At 44.9% G+C, this 26,435-nt stretch overlaps 1 protein-coding gene across 3 annotated transcripts in view; it reads left to right on the top strand.

Moving 5' to 3' along the window:
* PHRF1 (PHD and ring finger domains 1) overlaps positions 1-26,435 on the top strand; it is a 606,102-nt gene that overhangs the window by 503,816 nt on the left and 75,851 nt on the right. For all 3 annotated transcript variants that reach the window (XM_069223077.1, XM_069223079.1, XM_069223078.1), the window contains exon 14: positions 1,767-6,221. In XM_069223077.1, the coding sequence (XP_069079178.1) occupies positions 1,767-6,221 (4,455 nt within the window). The remainder of the gene's footprint in view (positions 1-1,766; positions 6,222-26,435) is intronic.

The raw sequence follows: 26,435 nt of genomic DNA on the forward strand, positions 1-26,435 counted from the left end.
ATATTGCCCTAAATGCACCCATGTCTTTTGGAGCCAGTTATTAAGAATTTACTGATCCCAGCATCTGCACATGCATTTATATTTAGGATTGAAAAGTGCAAGGTCTCCAAACAATCTCTGAACCTACTATCAGAATAAGTAATGTTTTTGGTGTGGGGAAATGTATTTGTTCTTCTCTTGTGGCTCTCCCTGACTGGAAAAGCAGATGTAGATTCACCAGTAAAGTTTTGTACTACCTTATCTACTCAAAGGGTGGTATGTACAACAGCTTTGATTGGAAAGTGTTAGTGTTTTCTGTGAAAGTCGCCTATCAAAGTGTTTATCTAAGGCCTTATTCTTCAGAACCAGGAAATAAGTACAGTGGTAGATTTGGTAACTCTATCAGGGCATGTATGATTCAGTTGGGGTTCTGTGTCAACTCTTGGCTCCACTTCAGTGTCAAATACAGATAAGTACAAAAAAATGTAAAACCCTATGTACCTTGGAGTCATGTATGTCTGGATCACATACAGACATCAAGGTCCTCTGCATGAACAACAAAAGAAAGTTATTTTATTTACCCATTATATAAATCGGATCAGCTAGATCTGTTTAGAGTTTCCCAGTCAATCTCCACCAAGGAGGTTGAAGGCATACAATAGCTATTTCGGAATGGGGCCTCTCAAATTTCATGTCAGCTCATGTGACAGACAAAAGTAGAAGCCACAGATAAACGTCAGGGTCTGTATTGGATGTTGCAAGACCAGGAGCTTGGTTTTTCACTTTATTTTTCTTTAATTATGATTTTTTGTCTTCCATTTCAAAGACAACCATCCATTTCCCATTAAACTCGAAGAATACACATACATATAGTCATTAAAATACTTTCTCAGACCTAACTGTCTGACTATCCTGAAAGTAATTGACCCAACAAGTGTATTTTCACTTCCTGTACATTTGAGTGATAGTGTAAGCATACCTTTCACTTGTCTGCTTAGGTTACCCAATTTTCTTGAAGGCTAACACAACCTATTTCTTTGCTTAAGATAATTAATAATTGAAGTTAATTCAGGTTAGTTTAAAAATGTATATATATATATAATTTTCGAGTAGACTGAATTGAAGAGTGGGGGAGTTTAGCAAATGAATCTGACACATTGTCAGATGGCAAAGGTCCACATAGGCTGGGATCACCAGTGTCATGAATGTAAGGAAGATATGCATGAGATGAACTGGGGTTACAAGTAAGTAACTTTTCCTTCTTTCTTACTTTGTTGGGACAGTTGTTAAAAACAATAGTGCAAACTGTGTTTAATGCTTAGCTGTTCTTGTTTTGCCATTTGAATTATGGATATAGTTTTAATAGACTTGTTAAGGTTTTGCTGTAGTTCCTCACTTAAAATGGTGATTACAACCATTCCACTTATTCTATGTAATGTTGTGCATGGAGAGGAGATGTAGCCTAGCAGCTACAGCTGCTGACATTTGAGTCTGAGCTCTGACTCTTGATTCAACCAGGTGTTGTTTTGGGCAAATCACTTACTCCCCCTGTACCTGTGTGTGTAATGTGTATGTTTTATTGGTGTAACACCCACTCCTCATACAGGATCTTGTAGATAGTCCCCAAGTCCCCAAAGTAATGTATGGTGCGCTGTTGCTTCTGAGCTTGGGTCACAATAGATAAGCAAACCTACTTTATTTTTGTGTTTTTACTACATCATCTTGTGCATATTCACCCATAAACTCAATTGGGAAGTACTTAATGCTGTCATTGTTTCTCTTTGCAGCCAACACCTCATCACATAAAAGTGGATCTGGAGATTCTCATGAGGGAGGTACATCAGGTGACAATCGTCAAGAGACCACCTCTACCCCAGCCTCCGGGACATCAGCACAGGCTACAAGCACAGAGACAACGCTGCCATCATCTGAACCACCTACCACCATGCGACCAAGCTCAACAAGCCTCTTCCCTATTTCTCCTTCGTATGGTTCCTCCCCTAGAAGCCTTGACTGGATGCTAAACCCCACATCTAAAAAAACAGAGGGTGCTTTTCGGGTTAATAGTTCCTTCACACCCAGAGCCGTTCAGGTTCAGAACATTGCAAGCGGAAGTAGACTTGGCTTAAAAACAACTGAGTCCCCTCGATTTAATGGGAACAATAAAAAGGCTGTTGCCTCAAACACTTTGGAAGGAAATGGCAACCAGGGCTCCACCTCTAGGGTGGCATCAGCAGCTCATCCCCCTGAACCCGGTGCCAAGAGAATAGATCTGTCTGAATTGCCCAGGATACCAAAGATAAGGCGGGAAGTGACCATTGACAATCCAGAAACCATAGTTGGAAAAGGTGGCAATAGCATCTCAGATACCTGTACGAGTAGAGTCACTGGGAAGGGGGACAGCCGCCGACCATCTAGGTTTAGTGATGTGGAAACTATTAAACAGAGCACTAAAGACTCTCAGGAGCTACTAATGCATGTAGGTGCTTTGACCACTCCAAGTACTTGCAGTAGCTCTGTACCTCATGTATCGGGTGAAAAAGTTCCAGATCCATCTGGTATGAGTACCACTGGCCTAAAAATTACAATAAACGCTGGTGCTGGGCTATCTAATAGACTATTCAGCCCAAGCACATCAAGTCCCTTCCGACCTATGGACAGTAAAGCACAATCTAAACCTGACCCTGTACCGGTTTGCCCCATTAACAAAAAAGAAAAAACGCAAAAAAATGAAATCTATGACCCATTTGACCCAACAGGTTCTAATTCGAGTTCTGAATGCAGTAGCCCAGAAAGGGAAGAGCCTTCTGTGTCTACGCCAGAATGTATCAAAACCTCTCCAGACATCAACAGATCTCTTCCAGAAGTCACACGAGTTGTTCCAGAAGTCTCTCGGATTGCTCCGGAAGTTGCCAGGACATCTCCGGAAGTTACCAGGGTCATCCCAGAAGTTACCAGGGTCATCCCAGAAGTTACCAGGGTCATCCCAGAAGTTACTAGGGTGTTCCCAGAAGTTACCAGGACGTTCCCAGAAGTCACCAGAAAACTTCCAGAAGTCACAATGACTTTTCCAAAAGTGACTATGAAGTTCCCAGACGTTACCAGGAAATTCCCAGATGTCACTCGAAAGTTCCCTGAGGTCACAAGGAAATTCCCAGAAGTCACCAGAACGTTTCCAGAAGTCACCAGGACATTTCCAGAAGTCTCCTTGAAGTTTACAGACGTAACAAGGAAATTACCTGAAGTAACAAGGAAGTTACCTGAAGTTACTAGAACCTTTCCTGAGGTTTCCAGTAAGGTCCCTGAACTAACTCGTAAATTTCCAGGAATTAGCAGAACAATTCCTGAAGTTACAAGAACATTCCCATCTGATGAAACGAAACCTGGAGCATTTAGAAGCTTTCGGTTACTAAATGCCTCTTCAAAGGTTGGGTCATCTGGTTTGGGTTCTGATTTTTCTGATGTGCCATCTGCAAACAAGTCAGTTCGTGATGTTCTTTTTGATGATACGATCAAAGATGGCAGTTCAGCAACTGAAATTGATAGAGACATAATAAAAAGGGATGTAGAGCAAGACAAAGTAGGTGGAACGGGGCCCTTTAAAAACTTTCATGCTTCTGTGACTTTAAAGATGACTCCAGAAAGAACAAAGAGTACAGAAGGCCATAGCACATGGGGTGATGCAGATGAACGAACTGTGATGAGTGCAAAATCAGAACCTTTTACTCAACAGAGTAAGAACAAACAGCAGAAGGCTAAAAGGGCACACAAAGATTTAAGATCCCCATCACGTTCACGATCAGACTCTAGTTCCCGCAGTAGGAAGAGGCACAAAAAGGATAAGAAGCTAATTTCAAAAGAGCGAAAAAGAAAGAAATCAAAGTCTAGATCCAGATCGTTTTCAAAAGAACGAAATTCAAGATCTGCTTCTTGGACAACAGAAGACGAGCGTGTGAAAAAGACCAGACATAAGAACAAGAGCAGAAAGGTGTTCAGTGACCACTCAAGCTCAAGCAGCCATGAGCGGTCTAAGAAAAAGAAAATGAAGGAGCTGAAGAAAAACAAGAAAAAGAGTTCCTCGTCCAAGGACAGAAGGAAAACCAGGTCAAGGTCAGCTAGCTATGGGAGCTCATCATCTGAGTTTTATGAGGCTAAAAAAAAGAAGAAAAGGAGATCTAGGTCACGGGAAAGATCTCGGTCAAGCAGTGTTGACAGAGATAAAAGACGAAAGCGTAAAGCTGAGAAGATTTACAGTCACTATGACAAAGAAGACAGCAGGTCAAGGACAAGAGAGCGACGAAGGTCTAAGGAGAAAAAGAAAGTCAGGTCGAGATCAACATCCCCAGAGGTCTTCAAGGATTTCAGGCATGCAAGGTCAAGGGAAGAATGGCAGCCACATAAGGAAAGGGAAGTTGAATCTGCAGAAGCATCTCTATCCCCTCATCGTGTGGTTAAGCTAACTGGCACTTATGGTGACAGTGTTCCCAAGTTGACAGTCTCCTATGTTGAACATATTCCCAAAAGGACTGTGCATTCTTTAGTTGTACATCCAGAGAATAAAGATCCCTTAGCAGTGGAAAGGAGCAAAGATTCATCTGATGCTAGCTTTGAAACAGATAGTGATGTAGAGACTTCTTCTGGTGAAGAAAAAGAGTTGAAAGATGGGGTCAAACCACCTATCAAGGAGCTTTCCAGCGAAGCTGTGTCTGTCTCAGGGGAGAATGAAAATTCTCATAGCGGGTCTTCAGACTATTTGCACAGCTCTCCAAAGTTAGAGACAACATGCAGCACTGGGTCTGTCACAGTTAATATAAACAGCCAGAGTACCCATGATATGATAACTGATAAAGGAGACAACGCTGATCATTGTTCACTTCCAGTAGAATGTTCAGAAATGGAGGCTGTTGAGTCTAGCCATGAGCTGATGCAGACCCCACCAGAGCACAGAGTTATGGAGGATACAATTGAAGATGACATGGGAAGTCCTTTGACAGTTGAAAAGGTGGATGATGATGTGGACAAAATGCTAGATGATAATCTAAGCATGATTCACAGTGTTTGCTCCCTGGTGGGCAAAGGTGCAGTTAATGTAGTGACAGATGATGTGCCCATTATGTCAAACTCTGGGGCACAAGAAATGTCTGCCGATGAGGTGCCCGACACATCAAACAATTGTGAGCACATTACATTAGATGATAGGATGCATAGTACAGTGGCAGTTGCCTCAAACAATGTACTGGATGGTGATACACAGGACACAGTTACTGATCACACGTCCAGCATTGTAGTCGGTGTGGTACCTGACACGTTGGATGATGAGGCACCCAGTGTGCTTGGGGAAGGCATGAATGAAATGAGCAAAGGCATGGATGATAAAATGGGTGAAGCCTCACAGAACTTGGGGGACGTGTCTAACAAGTTTGTGGATGACCTTCTTGAGCTGGACAATGATGCACACAAGACGGAGTGTGGTAATGTGGACAGTGAAGTGGGTGATCATGTCAAAGAAAGGATAATTGAAGATGCAGACAAAGAGGTGAATGAGGGTGGAAATGTAGATGCAGTTGAGGGTGACCAGATGGTTCATTTTTCTAGTGAGCCAGTTTATGATTTTGCTAGCAGACAAAGTCTTGATGGAGCTGGCCATCAATCAACAGTTTTTTTGGGGAAGGTGGTGGAGGATGTTCCTGAACAAAAGGACAGTTGTGCTGGTTCTGGGGCTGAGGGTTTTGTTAGTGAAGAAGTGGAAAGGTTCTCCTGTCATGTGACAGAAGATGTTGCTCTTCACCAAGTGGACCAGATTTCTGTTAATCAGATGAATGAACATTCTGCTGACAAGATAGATGAACTAGCCAGTCAACAAACTGGGGAAGTTATTGGTCAACACATGAACAATGTTTCTGGAAGTGTAGATAGTTTTGCTGGACGCCCCATGGAAGATTTTGCTAGGCACCTTTTGGAAAAATTGGCTGGCCATGGCATGGTCGATTTTTCTGACCACCAAGGGGACAGTTCTTCTGTCAACCAAGTTGTCAAGATTCCTGGCATCGGCACAGATGATGTTGCCGATTATCAGGAGGAGGATGTTGCTGGCTATCAGGAGGATGATTTCACTGGTGATCAGTCTGAGATGGAGTCATCTTTTCAAAGTTCTACTCAGAAATCCAAAACGCATGTAAAAAGGGTCACCTGGAACTTGGAAGAAGAAGACGATGACACATCCACGTCAGAAAAGGCTTCAAGTAAGGAAATTATTGTACTTATTATTTTGAATACACATGGGGAGAAGCATTTGATTTTGACTCTGCAACCCTATAATTCAGTAGACAGTCCAACTCTGCAAATAGAAAAAAAGAATCATGAACATGTATGAAAAGCTTTGAGAGAGTGCTGGGGTGTGCTTCTAATGAGGGGAAATCAATGCTGAGGGTATGAAATAGGTTAAACATAGCATAATAAGTTTGTGGGAGTCTTTGACAAAAATTACTAGTACACTCGCATATTCCACATTTATCATGTTCCATTATAATTTATTTACAACAAATTATTAAATTTAGCAAAATATTTTTTACAACACTTTTATTCTTTCAAGTCACTACAAAAGATTGATCTAATGGTTGTAACAAAAATATTTATTCTGAAAAATACTTTCAACGCAATATATTTCGGTCATCATTTATTCTGTTCCATCCAAGGTGTATTAAACAGCATTTATAAATTGTCAGCTAACAGTGGGTCATGACGTAACATGCTGCTTCTTCAGGGCTCACTTCCAAACTTAATGTGGAGTATTATAGCACATTGTCCTCTAACCAAATATAGAGTTAAAGGACTTCTATAAGTGTAGGAAAGTGCCTCTTTTGACATGGTTAGCCCCCACTTTTTGTCTGGCATTTTATGCCGTTTCAAAGTTGTTAGTGCCCAGAGCCCCTGATTACCAGGTTCCCTGGGCCAGATCTCTTTCCCAAAACTGTTGTGATGCATTGGCACAATTGGAAACTCCTTTAGGTGCCACTATAAGTCCCTAGTAAATTGTACTAAGATACCCAGGCATGAAGTACTAAAGGTTGGCACCTGAGGGCAGCAACACAGCTTGTACCACTCTCAGGGATCATGCATCCAAGTGCACCCAGCACTGCCATTGCAGGCTAAGTGTACTGGTGCAATTCTAATTTTCAGACCTGGGGTGGCACACAACCTGTGTGCTCTGTCCACTACACACTGCATGAAATATAGGTAAGATACCCCTGTGACAGGCCTTTCAACCTTACATCAGGGTGCACAATACTGCATCTGTGGGCATAAATACATGAGCGATATGCCCCCACTATGTCAATGCCAAACCTGGGGCATAGTAAGTGACCAGAGCAGCTATTTCACATGCATGTGCTTGAACACTGCTCAGTACGACATTCACAGCTAGATGAAGGCCACTCTGCACCCTGGTTTGTTTGTTATCAAACAACTCAAAATGCTAAATCCAAACTGGTACCATTATTGGATTTATTACAAAATGTACCCACAGGTACCCGTAGAGTTGACCCCCTGTGAAAATTAACCACCCTGGCATAGTTGCTGGCCGGTCCCAACCATTCTGCCACCACTAGACAAGATTCTGGAACCCTGGGGTGAGAGCCTGTGCTCTCTTGGTCCAGAGAACAAAGCCCCTCCTGGGCAGAGACGTTACACCTCCTCCGCCAGGGATGTGCACAGCCCTGCCTATGAGCTTCAAAGGGCTTACAGCCCTTGAAACTCGACCCCTAGCCCTGCTGCTAGCAGCATGTGGCTGCCCCTGTTCCATACCTCCACTTTTGGCTGGAGCAATGGTAGGAACATGCACACAGAACTGGAGGAGTGGCCACCCCAACTTGCACCACCCTTAAGGTGTTGCTTGCGAGATGACCTCCATTTCATTTTCCTCCATCTTGCATGGTAGAAAAATAGCCTATCGGGGATAGGGAAGTGACCCCTGCCCACAGTGAAGTTATCACATAGTGAGTGTTGCCACCCTAAAGTAGACAACCCATTGGTCACTACTAGGTACTCCCCTAAATGCCCACTAAATGCAGTATATAGTGGGCACCCCTAGACCTGCAGATTAGATTCCAAGGACACCTGAAGACCAGCAATAAAGAAGAACCAAGGCTTGAGAACTGCATTACTGTTGCCCAAAGAAAAAGGCGCTAACCCTGCCTGCTGTACCCAGGAATTGACAATTGCCGATGAGGGGTTGCTCAGACATTGGTCTGACTCTAAAGAACCCCCAGAGGAACTCTACTCTTTAAAAAAAAAAAAAAAAATTGCCAACAATCTACCTCCAGAGTGAAGACATCACTCTCCTGCAACAAACTCCAAAAGACCAGTGAAGTTCAGTTCACTGACCGGCTGTTGACCAAGGACCCTACACCGCAGTCCAAATTTTACCAGATGCCCCTTGAGGACAAAAGCTGCATGCGTGCCAAGTTTGGGGCACTGCGACTTCCAGTGGCTGAACCGTGCAATAGTTCCAGATACCGGTCACTCAATGTTGGACACCAGGAAGGAAAGTCCACTCCAGACTCTAAAAGGACCAGGAGGAAGCACCATTTGAGGGACTTCAGAAACCACCAGAACCACCCACCAGCGTGGCCCTGCTGACGTCCAAGCGGCCCTCAAAGTTACCTACCTCCTGCTTCTAAAGGCACCTTTGCGCACATCTCCTGGCTCATCTGTCTGCTCTGCACTCGGCCCCCCTGGTCCCTGCACCAAATAACCAGCTGTGCTCTAAGGGGCCATTGAGACCTCTACAGTCCAATGGGACCCACCGGACTCACCTTGATGTTCCCCCTGTGCACTCCTTTTCCAAGTAGTCCCCCGCAGTGGTCCTGCACCAGCTCCAAGACTTTTCAGCAGCTGTTCATGCTAAAACCGGGAACTGCCCGAACTCCTCCAGCTGGTCCTCTGGACTTCTTGACGATCTCTATTTATATGCAAAAGGAGAGATTGGTAAATGCATTGTCTGATTTGATATATATTTTTAAAGTTTTCTCCCATTGATTCGTATGGTGCATAATTTCACATAAAGAAAAACTTTTTGGTAACCTGTGAAAAATCATAACTTAAAATTACTTACCTGATTTTGATGATCTTGGTCTTAAACGTTTTATAAAAATCTGAAGTCATTTTGTAAATTGGTTTTGAGTTATTCCTTTGAGTGTGTCTCTTCATTTATTAATACTGTGAGTACAACAAATGCTTTGCACTTCTCCAAGCTACCATAAAAATTATAGCATTAGGTAGTTTAGTTTGTACCACTGTAAATTAGCGTCTGGTTGCCTGGACTCTCTGCACTGTGTGCATGGTTTTGCACACTACATAGACAGCCAGCCTCCTACTATAAGGTTTCACAGTTTCCTGATTTTCACATATTCAATGCCCACTGGTTTGCTCTACCACTTAAGCCTTTCTTTACCCACTTCTGCCAGATCAACCCCATACATTCAATTTTCATGCACTGTTTTCAAATCAGAACGTATACCATCCAGTTATGTGTATATTTCCACATCTGTCTCCTGATGCATTGCCCATTACTCATGTTCAGCTCAACTAGTAGACTCAAGTGATAGAGCTAACCTGTAGGAATTAAATATGTGGAAATCAGGAAACTCTAAAACCTTATAGGAATCTTTTACCTCTATATTTGGTTAGAGGACAACTTTATCATTTTGGAACGTTTAAGAATCTGTATTAGTGGAACATAATATGTTGACTATGTTCATGTACAAGTGATTTTTGTCCAAGCTCCCTGCGAACTTTAGTATATGTGTTAATTATCGACCTGATCGGACCCCAGTCCAGTAGCTAGAAGCTCAGCACAGGGCAGATACATTTGCCCAAAACCTTTTGATATAGCGTAATTGTACATACCCCTGAAGAGTCCTATTGCTGTTTTTATGTGGTTAAATGAAAGAAGTCTTTCCATTTTTACGAAGTTTGGATCCCCCTGGTCTGGCTAATTTTCCCCTTGGAGCTCTGCCCTCCTCTAATTTTCTGACCGTTCAATTTCTCTAATCACCATGCAAATCTTAGTAATGTTGCTTTGCTTCAGAGTGCAGGCTACATGTACTTATACATACCAAAACAGAAATAAAAACATTTGTTTAGCAGCCACATAAGCATACCTTGCGGAGGACACTTTTGTGTATGAGTACTTGTACAAAGCTCACACCTCTGCAAATTTGAGAAGCTTTAGTTCAAGGTTTTACTTCTCACTAAAAATGTTTTGCATTAGATTTTACTCTACTCCAACAAAATATGTTAGAGCATAATTCCACTTTAAAAATTCTACTTTACATTTTATTCTGCAAACCCTATCTTCTCTTGTAGGGAATTTCCATATATAGTCATATGCACTGAATAACTGTACCCACATGCGGATACCCCAGACCAATTTTTCACAATATAGCTTCTTAAGTGCAGGTGTTTGCCTTTCTTCTGGAAGGCTGCAGTCACTTTAGAGAGAAAAATATTATGCAGCCTTTATGAACAGGCTACAATGTCCCAGTTTTTCATTGTGTACTTAAAAAAGGGGCCAAGAGATTATATATGTATATAATTTCATGTTGTTTTTGTGAAACAGCATAAAAGTATTTCACAAACCCTTGTTTGGTAGTATAGAGAGATGAAGTAAGCCAGGCAGTCATATGAGTTAAAATAGAGGCTGCACCTTTAAGAACCCAGAGACCACCAGTATCCCATCATGCTGAGCAGGTGACAGTTGCTTCAGTTGTGTCCCGGCTTCTGCTGACAGGACCCTGGAGCATTGAGCACAGCCAATATTTGGCTTTTTACCTCAAAATGCTCAATTGAATTTAGTGAACAACCATTCCATATGATGTTGCTTTTTGTGTTTTCTCCTTACAGAAAATAGAGGTATTTTGACAGAAAAGTACCTTCTCTTTTTGATAAATGCCCAGCCTGTTGGAGAAAAATGGCCAAGATAGACCCTCATGAGGTGTGTATTCTCTACTTCCCTGAAACTCATGTTCCTGAGACTTTTCACAACTGCAGGAACTTTTCCAGATGCACCTTGAAGGACAGGAAGAAGATTAGTCTCCATGGTACCGAGGAGCGAAGAAGGCAACAGAGACAGTCTGAAGGTGGGAGAGGAGAGCGTCAGACCTCTACCAGGGCTCTGTTAGCTGTCTCTGGAGGGCGTGCCTGAAAGAAAACTGCAGAAAATCACCATCATTCCCTATCGACGTCTGGGAGTGGTACAGCGCCTACCTGCTGTACCATCATGGGTCCACTTAGAAGAAGCAACGCAGATCAGTGTCAAGACAAGAAGCATTGACATCAGTGATGCCACAGTCGACTAGGAGACCTCGTACGATGGCAAGCCTATCAACATGGTCTCTGTTGAGATCCAAATTGCCGTCAGCACACTGCCCTAGATCACTGTCAAGGCACACTCCAACGTCGAGATGCTGTCTGCAATCACGGTCAAAAAGCAGGTTGGCATCGAGGGCAGTCGACATCAATAGCCCTTTCAACATCATCTGTGCTACAGGAGGCAAGAAGGAAGAGAATATGTCGCTACTTCTCCCCAGATTCTGAGTACTCTAGAACATACTCCTCTTCAGGGATTCAACCAGGTTCTCCACCACCAGCACTGTCTTCTCCTAATCCTCTTATGCTTCATCCACCGCCTCCTCCGCCACCTCCTCCACCACTGCTTCCAACTCCACTGGCACGGTAACTCCAGCACCCACATCTCAGTACAGATCGCCCCTTCATTCTAGACACCATCTTCACAGCCCAAGGCACTCTTCTACCTTTTCCAGGCTTATCCCGCTATTATCATCTTTCCTCATGAAGATCTTGGTCAAGGCATCATACGGACACGTCGTCCACTCCCCAACGCTTTCATACTCTCCACCTTCATGCATATCACTCGTGGGTGATGTCACAACATTTCAAGAGGTTGTGCTCTATGTCGACTCCAATGCCATCTACATCAATCATTTTTTAAACTCTGTAACATGGATCACCATCAAGGCCTTTGTAAGAAGTTAGATTCCATGGGTCGTAAAGTGTGCAGTACAGCAGCGACCACCATGAAATGAAAAGGATTAATGAGTACTGCCACCGCGTTGCTCTTCTAAGACTCTTGGCTCCGCCTTATATTCCTCAAGCCCGAATCACAGCAGAGGATATTAAATCTTTAATTCTCTGTTACTACCCTCTTTGGAAGTCATACCGATGATGAAATGACACGAATGAAGGCAGAAATGGACACTCTAAGGGCAGTCGGTTTAGAGAAACCCAGGGAACAGAGAAAATATTTCCAGTGCTACCAACACCACCTAGCAGCCAGAAGGGAGGCCTACCTAGTAGCCTGCTCAAGGAGGCAAGCAACCATCCGGGTCAAAACCCTGAATTATGACTTCCCTATCATTACTTCCCCCTCTTCTTTTAGCCCCTCCGGTAGGGGGAAGCCTCCAATTTTATCTGGCAGTAGCAAGCCATAACACAAGACACCTGGGTAATGAATATTGTTAGCAGTGGGTATTGTCTCAGGATCACCAGTCCTCCACTGTTCATACCTCCGAAACAAGCCAGTTTCCAATTCCTGCTCTTATGATTTGAAGGTAATCATCCTCTTACAGAAGCAGGCAGTGGAACTTGTAAATGACTTCTTGCCAGGGACCTCACAATCGCAGCAGCTCACCTTCTAGGTGTCCAAAATGCTCAAGCAGAAAATGCTGAAATTTTGCCTCAAGGTCCTTCCAGCCAGGGACTCTGGGGAATGCCCTATGGATCAACTGGTCCAGCAGATTTTACTATGCTTTTTTGGTGATTCCCCTGATCCCAACAGTGCTCATTAGATTGTCCCAGTCGAGAGACTAGATGATCCTAACAGTTCAGGAGTGGCCATATCAGTGGTGGTTCACAGACCTTTCTCACCGGTCCGTCCATCCACATCTCGAGGTGCCATGCAGGCCATATCTACTAACGAAGTTTGACGGCCAGATGGTACACCCCAATCTCTCCTCTGAATTTGGCAGCATTGCTCCTGGGCTAGTGTAGTACGAACACTTAAATCTGCCACAGGACTTTGACGCCCTTAGAGAGGCTAAGCGGCCTTCAACACATTCTGCATATGCCTTCAAATGGGAGAGCTTTTGCATTTGATGTTCCTCTAAAAATGTGGGCCCCTGCATCTTGCCAGGCTGATATCATTCTTCCATAATTACTCCATCTGGCAAAATCTGGCTTGCTGTTCTCTCCTGTAAAGGTTCACCTGGCAGCCCTGACTGCCTATAGAAAAAGTCCTTCACAAACCTCTTTTTTCAAAATCCCTGTCATCAAGGATTTTCTAAAAAGGGTTGAAGGTTTTACCTCCCATTAGCCGTCCTTCACCTCCCTGGGAGCTTAACATTGTTCTGTCTTGTCTTATGCAGGATCCCTTTGAGCCTATTTACAAAGCCTTCCTTGCAACAAATTTCTTGGAAGTCAGCTTTCCTTATAGCATTAACACCAGCTTCCATGGTTAGCAAGATCCAAACGCTTTTTCTCACAAACTATTCAAAGTCTTCCACTCTAATAAAGTGGTTAGGCAAACTCACCCAAAATTCCTCCCTAAGGTTATTTCGGACTTCAGACCATATCTTTACCTACATTTTTTCAGAATCCCTCTACCCCAGCTGAAAGAACTCTTCATTTCCTGGGTTTGAGGAGAATTTTGAAGTCCTACCTCGATAGGACACGAGACAAAACCCGTAGATCAAGCCAATTGTTTATTAACTATGGTCCAGTCCTTAGAGGCTTGGCCACTTCTTAACAATCCATCTCCTGATTGATAGTTTCCTGCATCCTGTTGTGCTATTAAAAAGCTAACAATACACTATCAGCTAAACCTAAAGCACACTCCAAGCCTCTTAGAAATCTGTTTGCTAAAACTCAATAAAGTTACCCTCTCTGTCCTCTCCACCGCCTTAAGTACGGATGGGCTTGCTACTGTATTCAGTGCCTATGACTGTAAATGGGAATCCCCTATGAGGAATGGAATAGTCTCTTACCTGTAACTCCTGTTCTCTGATAGGGGAATTTCCATTATAGTCATAAACAACCCTCCCTCCTCCCTGGGGGAGTGGACAGAAGTAACCAGTAGACCACTGAATCACACACACTTTACCTTAAAAAAAAAAAAAAAAAAAAAAATCTAAAGCAACTGCCACCTGCTCAGCATGATGAGATACTGGTAGTCACTGGGTTCTGAAAGGCGCAGCCTCTCATTTAATTCATATAATTGCTGCTTATGGGGCTACACTGCCCTCCTTTACTTCATCTCTCTGTTCTTCCAAAAAAGGGTTTGTGAAAGACCTGCTGTTTTACAAAAACATGAAATAATATACATATATAATCTCCTGGCCCCCTTTTTAAGTATGTTCCTATAGGCTGCATAGTATTGTATTCTAAAGTGATTCTGCAGGCCTTCCTGAAGAAGTGCAAACATCTGCACTTCAGAAGATATGTTGTGAAAACGTGCACCGGGGTCTCCGCATGTGGGCAGGACTATTCATTGCTTATGACTATAATGGAAATTCCTCTTGGGAGAGAACTGGAGTTATAGGTAAGAACTGTTCCTTTTGTGTGATATTGCAAAAAGCTTTTTCACACACCCGATTTCTTGTAGAGTACAAATTCACATAACTCAAACCCCATCACTTAGCCTTTCTTCTATGATATAATTCAAACAGTGTATCTCATTTACTGCTACTTATATTTTGCATTTGTGCACAGTTCTCCTAGCTCTCAGCATTACATGTAATCAAAAAACGTAATCTGCCTTTTTCCAGGATAGTATTAAATGTGTAAATGCAACCTGGTCAATCTACTTTATTTTCTGTGTGTGGCTGGCACAGCAGTGTGATGACAAACCCCATCAGAATCCCTAAATCTGTGTTTGTGCCTGTGGTATGTTTGTCAGTCATTCCCAAAGCTTTGGAGTCCATTGTGCTGTGGTAATTGGAAATGCAGCCTACTTGCCTCTTTGATACTTTGAGTAAATACATTCATAAATAGCATTCTGCCACTGCTATCATATTAGGGTAGACCTTATGTTAGTCATGTTTGACTTGGGTGCAGCCCAGAGATCTTAAGCGATCCATAATGGACTTTGATTTTTAATGCTAGGTAATAAGCTCAGTCTTTAACCAGGGACAGTTTTTGTTCGACATTCGGAGGTTGAATATTTCCAAAGGGGAAATTACAACCATGTTGTAGTCCAAACTATCAAACCCTGCCTGACTACAGGATTACCAACTGTAAAAGTTGTTTTCCTTGAAATAATTGAAGCTAGTATTGCCATGTAACTGATGAAGAAATTAGTTCAGTAGTTTTTTTCCCGCAAAGATAGTGACACCTTTCATCCAAAGTTTGAATGCTATTTGTTGGGACTAGGTTTTTCTTTTGACCTAAGTACCCATATAGAGTTGTGTGTTCTAACAATCTGTTTTAAATATCTCTTGAGCTTGCTTACATTTAATAATACTATATAATATTTTGAATTGTTTTCTGGCTTATGAGATTAAATATTACAAGGTAGCCAATAAAATGTGAGTTGGTCTCTGCAAAATGTTATCTTCCTTTTCGGGCCAAAGAAATTGGCTGCCCATGTTTTTGTGATTGCTATAGTCAGCTGCTTTTTCAGAGATTGAGTGGAGGATTGTGCTATAAAAAGGATGTGTGGACTTTGCTGGATCAGATCATGCTTCTTAATCATGCAAGATAGAACAATTGTGTTGATTGTGAACTAGATTTAGCAAATAATAACAATTATATTGTTTAGGTAAAAACAAGGCTCTTTTATTTTAGGTTTAAGTGAAACTATCTCCTTGAATGGGTATGTAGGTGGGCTTCAGCACTCTGGATCATTTATGTACAGGGATGGATGTGGTTTTACCCCATTAAGCTGCATCCAACTTTGACCTCTACCATCATATCGTATGGTACAATTTGTAAGCTCAGAGAGTAGTACTGCTTCCGCATTGACTGCTCCACTTCGATCATTATCTGATTGTATTCGACATAGGGTTAAATGTGGTCCATCCGAGAGTCGGTTAGCGAGCCCATTGGTTAGGTGGAGACGTTTTGGCACATTTTAGTTAATGCAACATAGAAAAGATGTCTAGTTGATCTGTTAGCTCAAGCTACAGTCCACAACTATTGAATCAAAAGATTATCCTCCAGATGGTGGATTAGTTCAACAGAGCTGCCTAACTATAACCTTACAGTTATAAGAAATGCAAAGCAGATTATCAACTACATCAGGCAGTGTAGTCTGAACCCATGCCAAGGTTGGAAACACGATTCTCAGTGTCCATGAAACAAAGTGCTAAATTAGGGTTGTTATTGATATGTACACCTTCTCAATGACCTTTCCAATAGTTGTTAAACCAGCAAGAAGCCAGTAGTCTTTGGGATCTAATGAATCATTTTTTTTGTCAAAAAGGTTTAGTGGCATAAAGGCAGCTAGAAATAGGGCATACAATATGCAAACCTGTGATGTGAGAGCAACTCCGTAGGTAGGTTGTACTCCTGAACAGTGTATTCTACAGTGTATGAAAGCTATATAAACATTGGTGAGCTGGAGAAACCACAGAAGTGGGTAGAAGACCAGTGTGGAAACCAGATGTGGAATCTGCTCAATGGACGGGAGTGTACAAATGCTCCAACAAGCTCATAGGGTTCTTGAGACAGCAATGCTGGAAAAAACTCCTGAATCAAGCATAAAATTTGTATCTCCGGGTTTGAAGAGATTATTTTATTGTGCCAATAGATGTGTCTGCATTATAATTTAATCATAAGCAAATGTGTTGCTCCTCTTGTTTGAGATGAGGGTATTGGTCTGCCCAACTACAGGTCATGTGTTTACATTTTAAAGATAGGTACACTGGCAAACGTGTTACAGCCCATTCATCATTCCAGTATAGCTGACAAAACCTAAATTTGTGGCATGTATTTTTTTTTTTCCTTTACTTTTTTTTAAATTTTTTTTTACTTTGCCATGATTTGCTTAGGCTTTTCAAGAGTAAGAAAAAAGCAATCAAGAACTACAAAAGATGTGCTGTGGTAGCTGATGAGCTGCGAATAGGTCAAGAGTAGACCCCTTTCCCCAACCAGAGTTGACTGTTATGTCAAATGCGTCTCTTCTGGGATTGTGGGTGCCATCTGGGAGAGGTGGAGGTCAGAGGACCCTGGTCTCCGGTGGAGTCCGAGTTCCATATCAACCTGTAGGAGTGTTGGGCAATTCGCTTGGCATTGAAGACCCTTTTCCCTCAATCAGGTGAAGTCTGGTGCAGGTGTTCAGAGACAACCCCGCTGCCATGTAGTGCTGCAACAAACAGGGTGGGGTGATGTCATGGACCCTTTGCCAAGAGGCTCTGCATCTCTGTACATGGCAGGAACGCCAGGGCATTTGCCTGGTGATCAACACCTGGCAGGCTCTCTGAACCTCAGAGCAGACAAACTTACCTGAAGATGCAAAGTGGATCACAATTGTGTCTCCATCCAGAGGTGGTGCAAGGACTCTTTCAGCAGTGAGGAGAGCCTTGGTTAGATTTGTTCTCCAGCACCAAGAACACACAATATTAGCAGTTATGTGCACTAGTTTCCAAGGCGGCTCTTGCTCATAGACTCTTCATCTTAATTGGACCTCCAGCCTTCTGTATGCCTTTCTGCCGACGCCACTTCTGTCCAGAGTCCTCAACAAGATCAGGAACGATGGGGTCTAAATTATTCTTGTGGCTTGGGAATGGGAATGGAAAGTCTGGTATCTGGAGCTTTTGAGCATGACAATCAGTCCTCCAGTCAGGCTGGCCCTGCAAGTGGGGGGTTTTGCACCCAAAACTGCACACCCTTCACCTTCATATGTGGAGATCAAGCATCGACAGTTGACCACTTTCAACCTTCTTGAGGGGTCCGTGATTGTCCAGGGTCAGTCTGTGATGGTGCTGTTGGTTGTGAACCAGCCATGTCCGATGCCAGCAAAGGTGATCCAGGTGTCGCTCATTGTGGGCCCTTGTAAGAACGGGTCCAGTTCCTGCATGTCAACTGCTCCAGCGCTTGTCCCCTTTGCGGAGATGGTCTACTTGAGGTTACAGGGGACCTTATCAGATGATGGTGTTGTCTTCCTTCAGTGAGCTATTACCGGAGGACTGCTGGTGTATCAAAGAAAATTGTATTGTGCTTAAAGATCTTTTTTAAACTCTATTGATTTCAGTGTCAAGACTGTATGGCACCACCGCATATTATGACATATACAAATGCAACACATTTATCAAATAAGTCCTAGTAAGGAGGCCATCACCTCCCATTTTCATGACGCTCTCAATAATTTACAGCTCTGCCCAACCCTTGTTCTATCACAATGGCAGGAAGGACTCCATTGAATCGGGCTGTGCAAGGCCCCACTGAAGCAGTACATAAGTTCCCTCTAAAAGCATTCCATTTTCCACACACTTTGGACTAATTCCGTGGGAACCCCCTCACATTATACACCACCCTATCTGTCTGCATGCACCAATCCATATCTGTTTTCCAGTCTTTAAGGCTTGGCGGTGACTCCTACCCCCAGGCTACACAGTGTTGCTTTTAGCCACTATAAGGCCTGCTGTGACCCAAAGTCATTCCACACGTCTCAGACATGTCCCACAAATTAAGAAGGCACAATTTGGCCTTTGATTCCATGCAGTGTCCGTTTACAGAGTTAATAAAGTTAAGCACTGCTGACCAGTATCCCTGTACCACTGGGCAGCCCCACAGGATATGAAACAAGGTGCCCAGCTGGCCACAGCATCTGCAACACTCATTGGTTGTTGCTCTGTTTTCACCAATGTAATGCATGAAATATATGCTATGTTGAGGTTTTTCAGCTGTACTAGGTGGAATTGTGGCCTCATGGCCACCTCTCATGGGAACGCCAGTGCCTCATGCCATTCATCACCCTTCAGGCTAACCAAGTGCCTGTCCTACTGCCATTTCAGCTGAACCAATGTGTCCAGAGAGTTGTTGGTTACTTTTTAGTAGGTCAATGAAATTGCTTTGTGGGGCATGTAAGTGTTTAACAGTCTGTCCTCCAGGGGGTATGCCTCCAGGAGCTTCCCCACCTCCCCTTAGAATTGCCATCTGGAGAGTGTGTCTTATATGTAGGTATCCAAAATATTAATTGTGAATTAGTTGGTAGTCTTTCTGTAGCTCTTGAAAAGAGGCAACCCCCCCATGTCCCCAAAGGTTTCTCACCCTTGGCAGTCCAATTAGGTCCCATTTAGCAAAACCCAGCTGATCCCCTACCATTCCCAGCCTGGCTGGGTCCCAGAGTGGGGTAGCCTGTCGCCTTACCCATACATCCCAGCACCTTGAGGCTCTTATGCCAAATCTTCAGTGTCACTGCCGTGGGTCCCACAAATACCTTGGTTGGATCCCCTTGTATCTGGCTCGCAGATAACCCTTGGCTGCAATGCCCGTTTAACCATCAGATAAGCAGGTTCATTTGGTGGGAGCTGCACCCAATAGTAGACTGTTAATTGTGCAGCCCAATATTTTTTTCTGATGTCCGGAAGGGCTATGCTACCCTCGTACCAGCACAGCGTCAGTTTCTGGAGGGCAGTGCGAGGTGAGACCCCATTCCAGAGGAGTAGTCATGCCTCATGCTCAAGATCTCTGAAGTAAGAGTCCGGGTCGAGAAGGGGGTGTTGTGTAGCGCGTAAAGAAAGCGTGGAAGCACCATCATCATTTTAAAAAGAGCTGCCCTTTCCAGCAGCAAAAGGGGAGGGTTCTTCAGTGCTAGATATCGCCCCGAGACTTATAAGTGGCGGCATTACATTACACTCATAGAACCGATTGCTATTGGTGGTAATGTAAATACCCATATATCAGAAACCATCTCGAACCACATTTATTGCACAATTAGGGAGTAGTTGTGGCTCATCTTCATGGAGCAGATAGATTAGGGATTTTGCCCAGTTAATCATGTATCCCGAGTAAGTGCCGAATTGAATGATCCTGTGCATAAGTCGATTAAGGGTCTGTGTCGGGTCAGATACACGGACCCAGTAAGGTGTTGTCCGTGTATAGAGAGATTATATCCTCCCAATCCTCAGTCCACCGGAATCCACAAACTAAAGGATCCTGCCGGATCCCTGCTGCTAACGGTTGAATGGTGAGTGCAAATATTAGAGGTGTAAGTGGAAATCCTTAACAGGTACCCTGCCGTAGTCGGAGTACAAGGGATCTACCCCCATTAACCATAACTTGCACTATGGGATCTGCATAGAGGAGTTTGACCCAGCTCAGGAAACGCAGGCCAATGCTCATCCTGTGTAGTATTTCAAATAAATATGGCCATTCCATAGTGTTGAAAGCCATTTTTGTGTCTGAGAGCACCCAAGCGTCTTCGTGCAGGGAGCTTGCCCATCCCAGTACCCCGTGAAGGTATCTCAGATTACGAACAGTGTTTCTTCCTGGCATGAAGCTGGATTGGCTCTAGTTGCAGAGTCTATTGATCCCACGTTTTCAGGAACGCACTGCTGTGTTGTTACACCCAGACCCTCTCTGATTTGGGGTGTTTTGAAGTACCAAGGATTTAGTGTTATGTCACGCCCAGGGAGATGACCCCAGTGTCCATACACCGCCCATAATGGTGAATTGTATGAGAGTCACCTGGCTAAATGGTCGACCTTACTGAAGTGTGGGGCAGGATGGGCCAATGTAAGGATATAATCAGTACAGGAAAAACTCCAGTGTTCTCCAGAGTGGAACAAGTACTGTAGGGTTTTGGAAACGCCAGACATCTGCAAGGCCAATAGCCACTAAGAAATCTGCTAACGAACAGCATGGAGCCCAGTCAGTCTCTGGGGTGGAGGTCATTCCTGTTGTCAAGTGCCAAATTAAAGTCCCCTCCCATCAACAAGGTCCCCTCTGGGAGACGGAGCAGTGAATCACTTAGTACTGAGAACATAACATCCTGAAGATGTTGAGGTATGTAAACAGATATGTTAATTGGCTTGTTTTCCGATAGTCCTGAGATGGCTCCTTATTGCCCTTGGAGATCTGTCCATACGTGTTGGACTGTCAGTGGAAGTGATTTATGTATAAGGATTCCAACCAGTCTGGACCTCTCGCATGAGCCACTATTATATATCCCCATCTGTTGAACACATAGTAGGTGTTCCCCCTAGGATGTGTCTCCTGGAACTGCCCCAGGTCCAGGGTCAATCTCTTCACGCATTGTAGCACCATCCTATGTTTGTATTTATTCCCCCAACCCATTTACGTTCCCGGAGAGTATCCTAAGTGTTATCTCTGTCATTGACGTGACCGTGGATGACTTTGGGTTTGGTGCTGTATAGCCGATTGGCCCTGCCAGATCAGTGTGCCCTGCCTCCAACAGTGCAATTTAAAGCTTTTTCGATGTGGTAAGGCATAGTGAACCTCGAACTGTCCACCACTCCAACTTTACAGAGCGCCTGTCGCCCCAAAACATTAGTTCATTTGTAGATGGCTATCACATTCTTCCAACGTGCAACCCCCCACCCGATCCCATGGAAAAGAAAAATGTTACCAAGATTGTTCATTGCATGTATATAGTCTCTTCCCCTCCCCGCACCCTACCCCACCCCACCCGTAACCCCTGTGTTCACCCTGTTGTCCGAAAGTGAGATCAGTTCCACCAGCCACTGCAGTATCATGTAAGCTCACTGCTGTGAGGGCTCCTTTCCCTCACAAGCATCAACTTTTCCAAAGATACCCTCCATCCACCATCCAAGTCTTTTCCTCTTAGGCTTTCTGCTGTTGTGAGTTGGGATGCTGTCTTTGTTAAGCTTCAGTTTTTTCTGATGTCTCAGGTTTCTCCCTTCCTTCCCTTTTTTGTCCCCCACGGGACCCTGCCTTGGACTTCATTGTCCTCCAACCATCGAGTCAATCCCATGACTCCGCCTCTTTCTTAGAGTACCATGTTTTCCCTTCAGCCACAATTCTCAGTTTTGCCAGAAAGAGCAATTGAACATTTGTTCTCTCAGGACTCTTGACCTCCAAGATGCTTTGCCTTAGACATTGAACCCTTTTTGTAAAGTTCGGAAGAGGGTTATGGTTGCATTTTCGTATTGAAGTGGTGGGGGGGATGTTACGTGCTATTTGTAAGGTAGCGTCATGGTCCCTTTAGTTTAAGCTTTGGGCAGTGGTAGGACGAGTGGATGACCCCGGCACGGGTGGCTTGCCTGGAACTTGGTGGGCCCTTTCCACCTGAAAGTAGTTTAATGATCAAATCTTTGACAAAGAGGTCACAACCGCCTGTCCCTCAGCTTTCTGTGGGACCCCCACAATCCGCATGTTGTTTCTTCCGAGCCGTCCTTCGAAATACTCTATCTGGTCCTCCTGTTGCACTTTTGTTACTGTTTGTAGTTCGGCCACTTGGGTCTTAAGGGTTGCATTCTCAGTCTTTGAGGGTGGTGACGGTGTTTTCACCTCGGAAACTCTGGCTCCCATATTTCAGAGCGCTGATTGTATCAGCATCATTTCAGTAGTGACTGAATCAATTGTATTTGCAAGAAAAGTGCGTACTCCAGTGATTGCTGCCATGATGTCCTGGAGCGTGGAAGTTCCTCCCTCCTCATCTGAGGGTTTTGGTGGTAGAAGCTGTGCCCTGGCTTTAGTGGCATCGGTCGACTTCTTGGGAAGTGCATACCTCTCCAGTTTAGTTTAGTGGGTAGTGTGAGCTCCCCTACTTCCCATCATCGTGACATGTGCCACCCCCTCACTGGAGTCTTGTTGCTTGGGAGTGCATATGCCCCTGGACTCTGAGGGAAAATCACCCGCACTCCCTGTTTCTGTTCAGCAGGTCCCCTGCGATCTAGTTTGTCAGGCAAGGGACCTAGCTGTCATTTCCTGATAACTGAATTGAGTGTCACTGATTCAGTTGCATCTTTGACTGGTTCAAGTGTCGCTATTTTGCATGTCTGTATTGCCACGGTTTGTGTGTGCCTTCTGGGCCCTATACGGCTAAGCCGTTGCTTTAATTTTCTGAGTTAGGACATCCCTGCAGAGGTTTCTGTCACTGCTGGTTGTTGGAGCCACGTTATGGGTGCCGGACTACTTCCAGGAGTAGGCCCCACAGAGGTCCCAATGTCCATTTGAACGCCACTTCTGCAGGCAGTGAGGGAGCTGGAGATTACCTATCACTGCTTAGATCTAGTTCTCAGTGAGAGCTTAGGTCCCGTTTAAACTTGCATAAGGGTTCCCGGGCCCAGAGGCCTCCATGGCCTGCTCAATTCTAAGTTGCAGTATCTACCGCCATCTATGGCATTGTCAGTGTCTAAATTAGTGCCTGTGTTCTTCTTCAACTCTTGCGTTGGCTTGTTAGTGTACTTGTGTGGCCTCCATAATTGCAGTGCTTCTGCATGGCTGCCTGTAGAAGTCGCGCTTAGTCCTACCTCTCAGTTTCATGCTCGTCCCTGCGTTCCGATGCAGCACTTCCAAACCACTCCCTTGTATGTCGCTACCCCTGTGTGGCGAAAGAAAGCTCCTCGTTGCATATTCTGGTGGCGCCGATCAGCTGGGCCGTGCTCGCTCCCTGCTTCCCAGTTCCAATCTCGCCACTCCTTTAGGCATACTCCTTGGATCGTCAGTTTTAGGTCCTCGGTATACCAAGGAGCTACTGCCTTAAGACGTGCGTATCTTCTCTGGGGAACAGATGTTTGTTGGATGTGGCAGGATGAGCAGGGTGATTTATAAGAGCCTCGCCAGGTTGTGGCCATTTTCGCCAAAGGTTGGCCACACTCTCTTAAAGATCACTTTGAGCTGCGCTGGAAACAGAACCATATATGACAGGTTGATAGAGTTCAGTTTTTTTTTTTTTTTTTAGCTGAGGCATAGGACCGCCACTTGGCCAGCACCACTTTTGTTTGGTCTGGAAACGCCATCACCTTAGAGTTTTCATACTGCTGGTCTTTAAGATGGCGGACTTCACATAGGCTAGAGTGCCTATCTCGAAAATTGAGAATGTGGGCAATCATGGGCCTGTGCAGGGGCATGGGGGTTGGTTTAGATGTCGCTCTTTGTGCCCTCTCCACCACAAACCAAGTAGAAAGTTTGCCTGCTGCATCCAAGATCAGAGTCACTTCTCCAGGAAGTCAGAAGGTGTAGGAGGCTGGCCTGGTTTGTAGTGGGTACCAAGGGGTACTTACACTCTGTACCAGGTCCAGGTATCCCTTATTAGTGTAGAAGAGGTGTTTCTAGCAGCTTAGGCTGATAGAAGGTAGCTATAGCAGAGCAGCTTAGGCTGAACTAGGAGACATGCAAAGCTCCTACTATACCACTGGTGTCATATGCACAATATCATAAGAAAACACAATACACAGATATACTAAAAATAAAGGTACTTTATTTTTATGACAATATGCCAAAAGTATCTCAGTGAGTACCCTCAGTATGAGGATGCCAAATATACACAAGATATATGTACACAATACCAAAAATATGCAGTAATAGCAAAAGGAAGTAATGCAAGCAATGTAACTTACAGTAGATTGCAATAGGAGCACATAGGTATAGGGGCAACACAAACCATATACTCCAAAAGTGGAATGCGAATCACAAATGGACCCCAAACCTATGTGAGCTTGCAGAGGGTCGCTGGGACTGTAAGGAAACAGTGAGGGTTAGAAAAATAGCCCACCCCAAGACCCTGAAAAGTAGGTGTAAAGTGCACCTATATTCCCCAGAGAGCACAGAAGACCAACACCAGCAATGCAAACAAAGTGGATTTCCGGACGAGAGTACCTGTGGAACAAGGGGACCAAGTCAAAGAGTCGCGAAAAAGTTGAGATTGGGCAGATGCCCAGGAAATGCCAGCTGAGGGTGCAAAGGAGCTGCCACCGGGTGGTAGAAGCTGTGGATTCTGCAAGAACGAAGAGGGTTAGAAACTTCCCCTTTGGAGGATGGATGTCCCATGTCGTGTAGAAGCTTGCAGAGGTGTTCCCACGCAAGAAGACTGCAAACAAACCTTGCTAGCTGCAAGGGTCGCGGTTAGGGTTTTTGGATGCTGCTGTGGCCCAGCAGGGACCAGGATGTTGCCACTTGGATGAGGAGACGGAGGGGGCGCCCAGCAGGTCAGGGAGCCCTCACAGAAACAGGCAGCACCCGCAGAAGTGCCGTAACAGGCACTACGAAGAGGAGTGAACCGGAGCTTACCCGAAGACACAAAAGGGAGTCCCACGACGCCGGAGGACAACTTAGGAGGTTGTGCACTGCAGGTTAGAGTGTCGGGGACCCAGGCTTGGCTGTGCACGAAGGAAATCCTGAAGAGTGCACAGGAGCCGGAGCAGCTGCAAATCACGCGGTACCCAGCAATGCAGTCTAGCGTGAGGAGGCAAGGACTTCCCTCCACCAAACTTGGACTGAAGAGTCACTGGACTGTGGGAGTCACTTGGACAGAGTTGCTGAGTTCCAGGGACCACGCTCGTCGTGCTGAGGGGACCCAGAGGACCGGTGATGCAGTCTTTTGTTGCCTGTGGTTGCGGGGGAAGATTCCGTCGACCCACGGGAGATTTCTTCAGAGCTCCTTGTGCAGAAAGGAGGCAGGCTACCCCCAGAGCATGCACCACCAGGAAACAGTCGAAGGCGGCAGGATCAGCGATACAAGGTTGCAGTAGTCGTCTTTGCTACTTTGTTGCGGTTTTGCAGGCGTCCTGAGCAGTCAGCGGTCGATCCTTTGGCAGAAGTTGAAGAGAGAGATGCAGAGGAACTCTGATCAGCTCTTGCAATCGTTATCTAAAGAATTCCCCAAAGCAGAGACCCTAAATAGCCAGAAAAGGAGGTGTGGCTACCTAGGAAGGAGGATAGGCTAGCAACACAGGTAAGAGCCTATCAGAAGGAGTCTCTGATGTCACCTGCTGGCACTGGCCACTCAGAGCAGTCCAGTGTGCCAGCAGCACCTCTGTTTCCAAGATGGCAGAGGTCTGGAGCACACTGGAGGAGCTCTGGGCACCTCCCCTGGTAGGTGCAGTTCTGGGGAGTGGTCACTCCCCTTTCCTTTGTCCAGTTTCGCGCCAGAGCAGAGCTGAGGGATCCCTGAACCTGTTTAGACTGGCTTATGCAGAGATGGGCACCATCTGTGCCCATCAAAGCATTTCCAGAGGCTGGGGGAGGCTACTCCTCCCCAGCCCTGACACCTTTTTCCAAAGGGAGAGGGTGTAACACCCTCTCTCTGAGGAAGTCCTTTGTTCTGCCTTCCTGGGCCAGGCCTGGCTGGACCCCAGGAGGGCAGAAACCTGTCTGAGGGGTTGGCAGCAGCAGCAGCAGCTGCAGTGAAACCCCAGGAAAGGTAGTTTGGCAGTACCCAGCTCTGTGCTAGAGACTGGGGGATCATGGAATTGTCTCCCCAATGCCAGACTGGCATTGGGGTGACAATTCCATGA

The sequence above is a fragment of the Pleurodeles waltl genome, chromosome 3_1 (assembly GCF_031143425.1).
Source record: "Pleurodeles waltl isolate 20211129_DDA chromosome 3_1, aPleWal1.hap1.20221129, whole genome shotgun sequence".
NCBI classification, from domain to species: Eukaryota; Metazoa; Chordata; class Amphibia; order Caudata; family Salamandridae; genus Pleurodeles; species Pleurodeles waltl.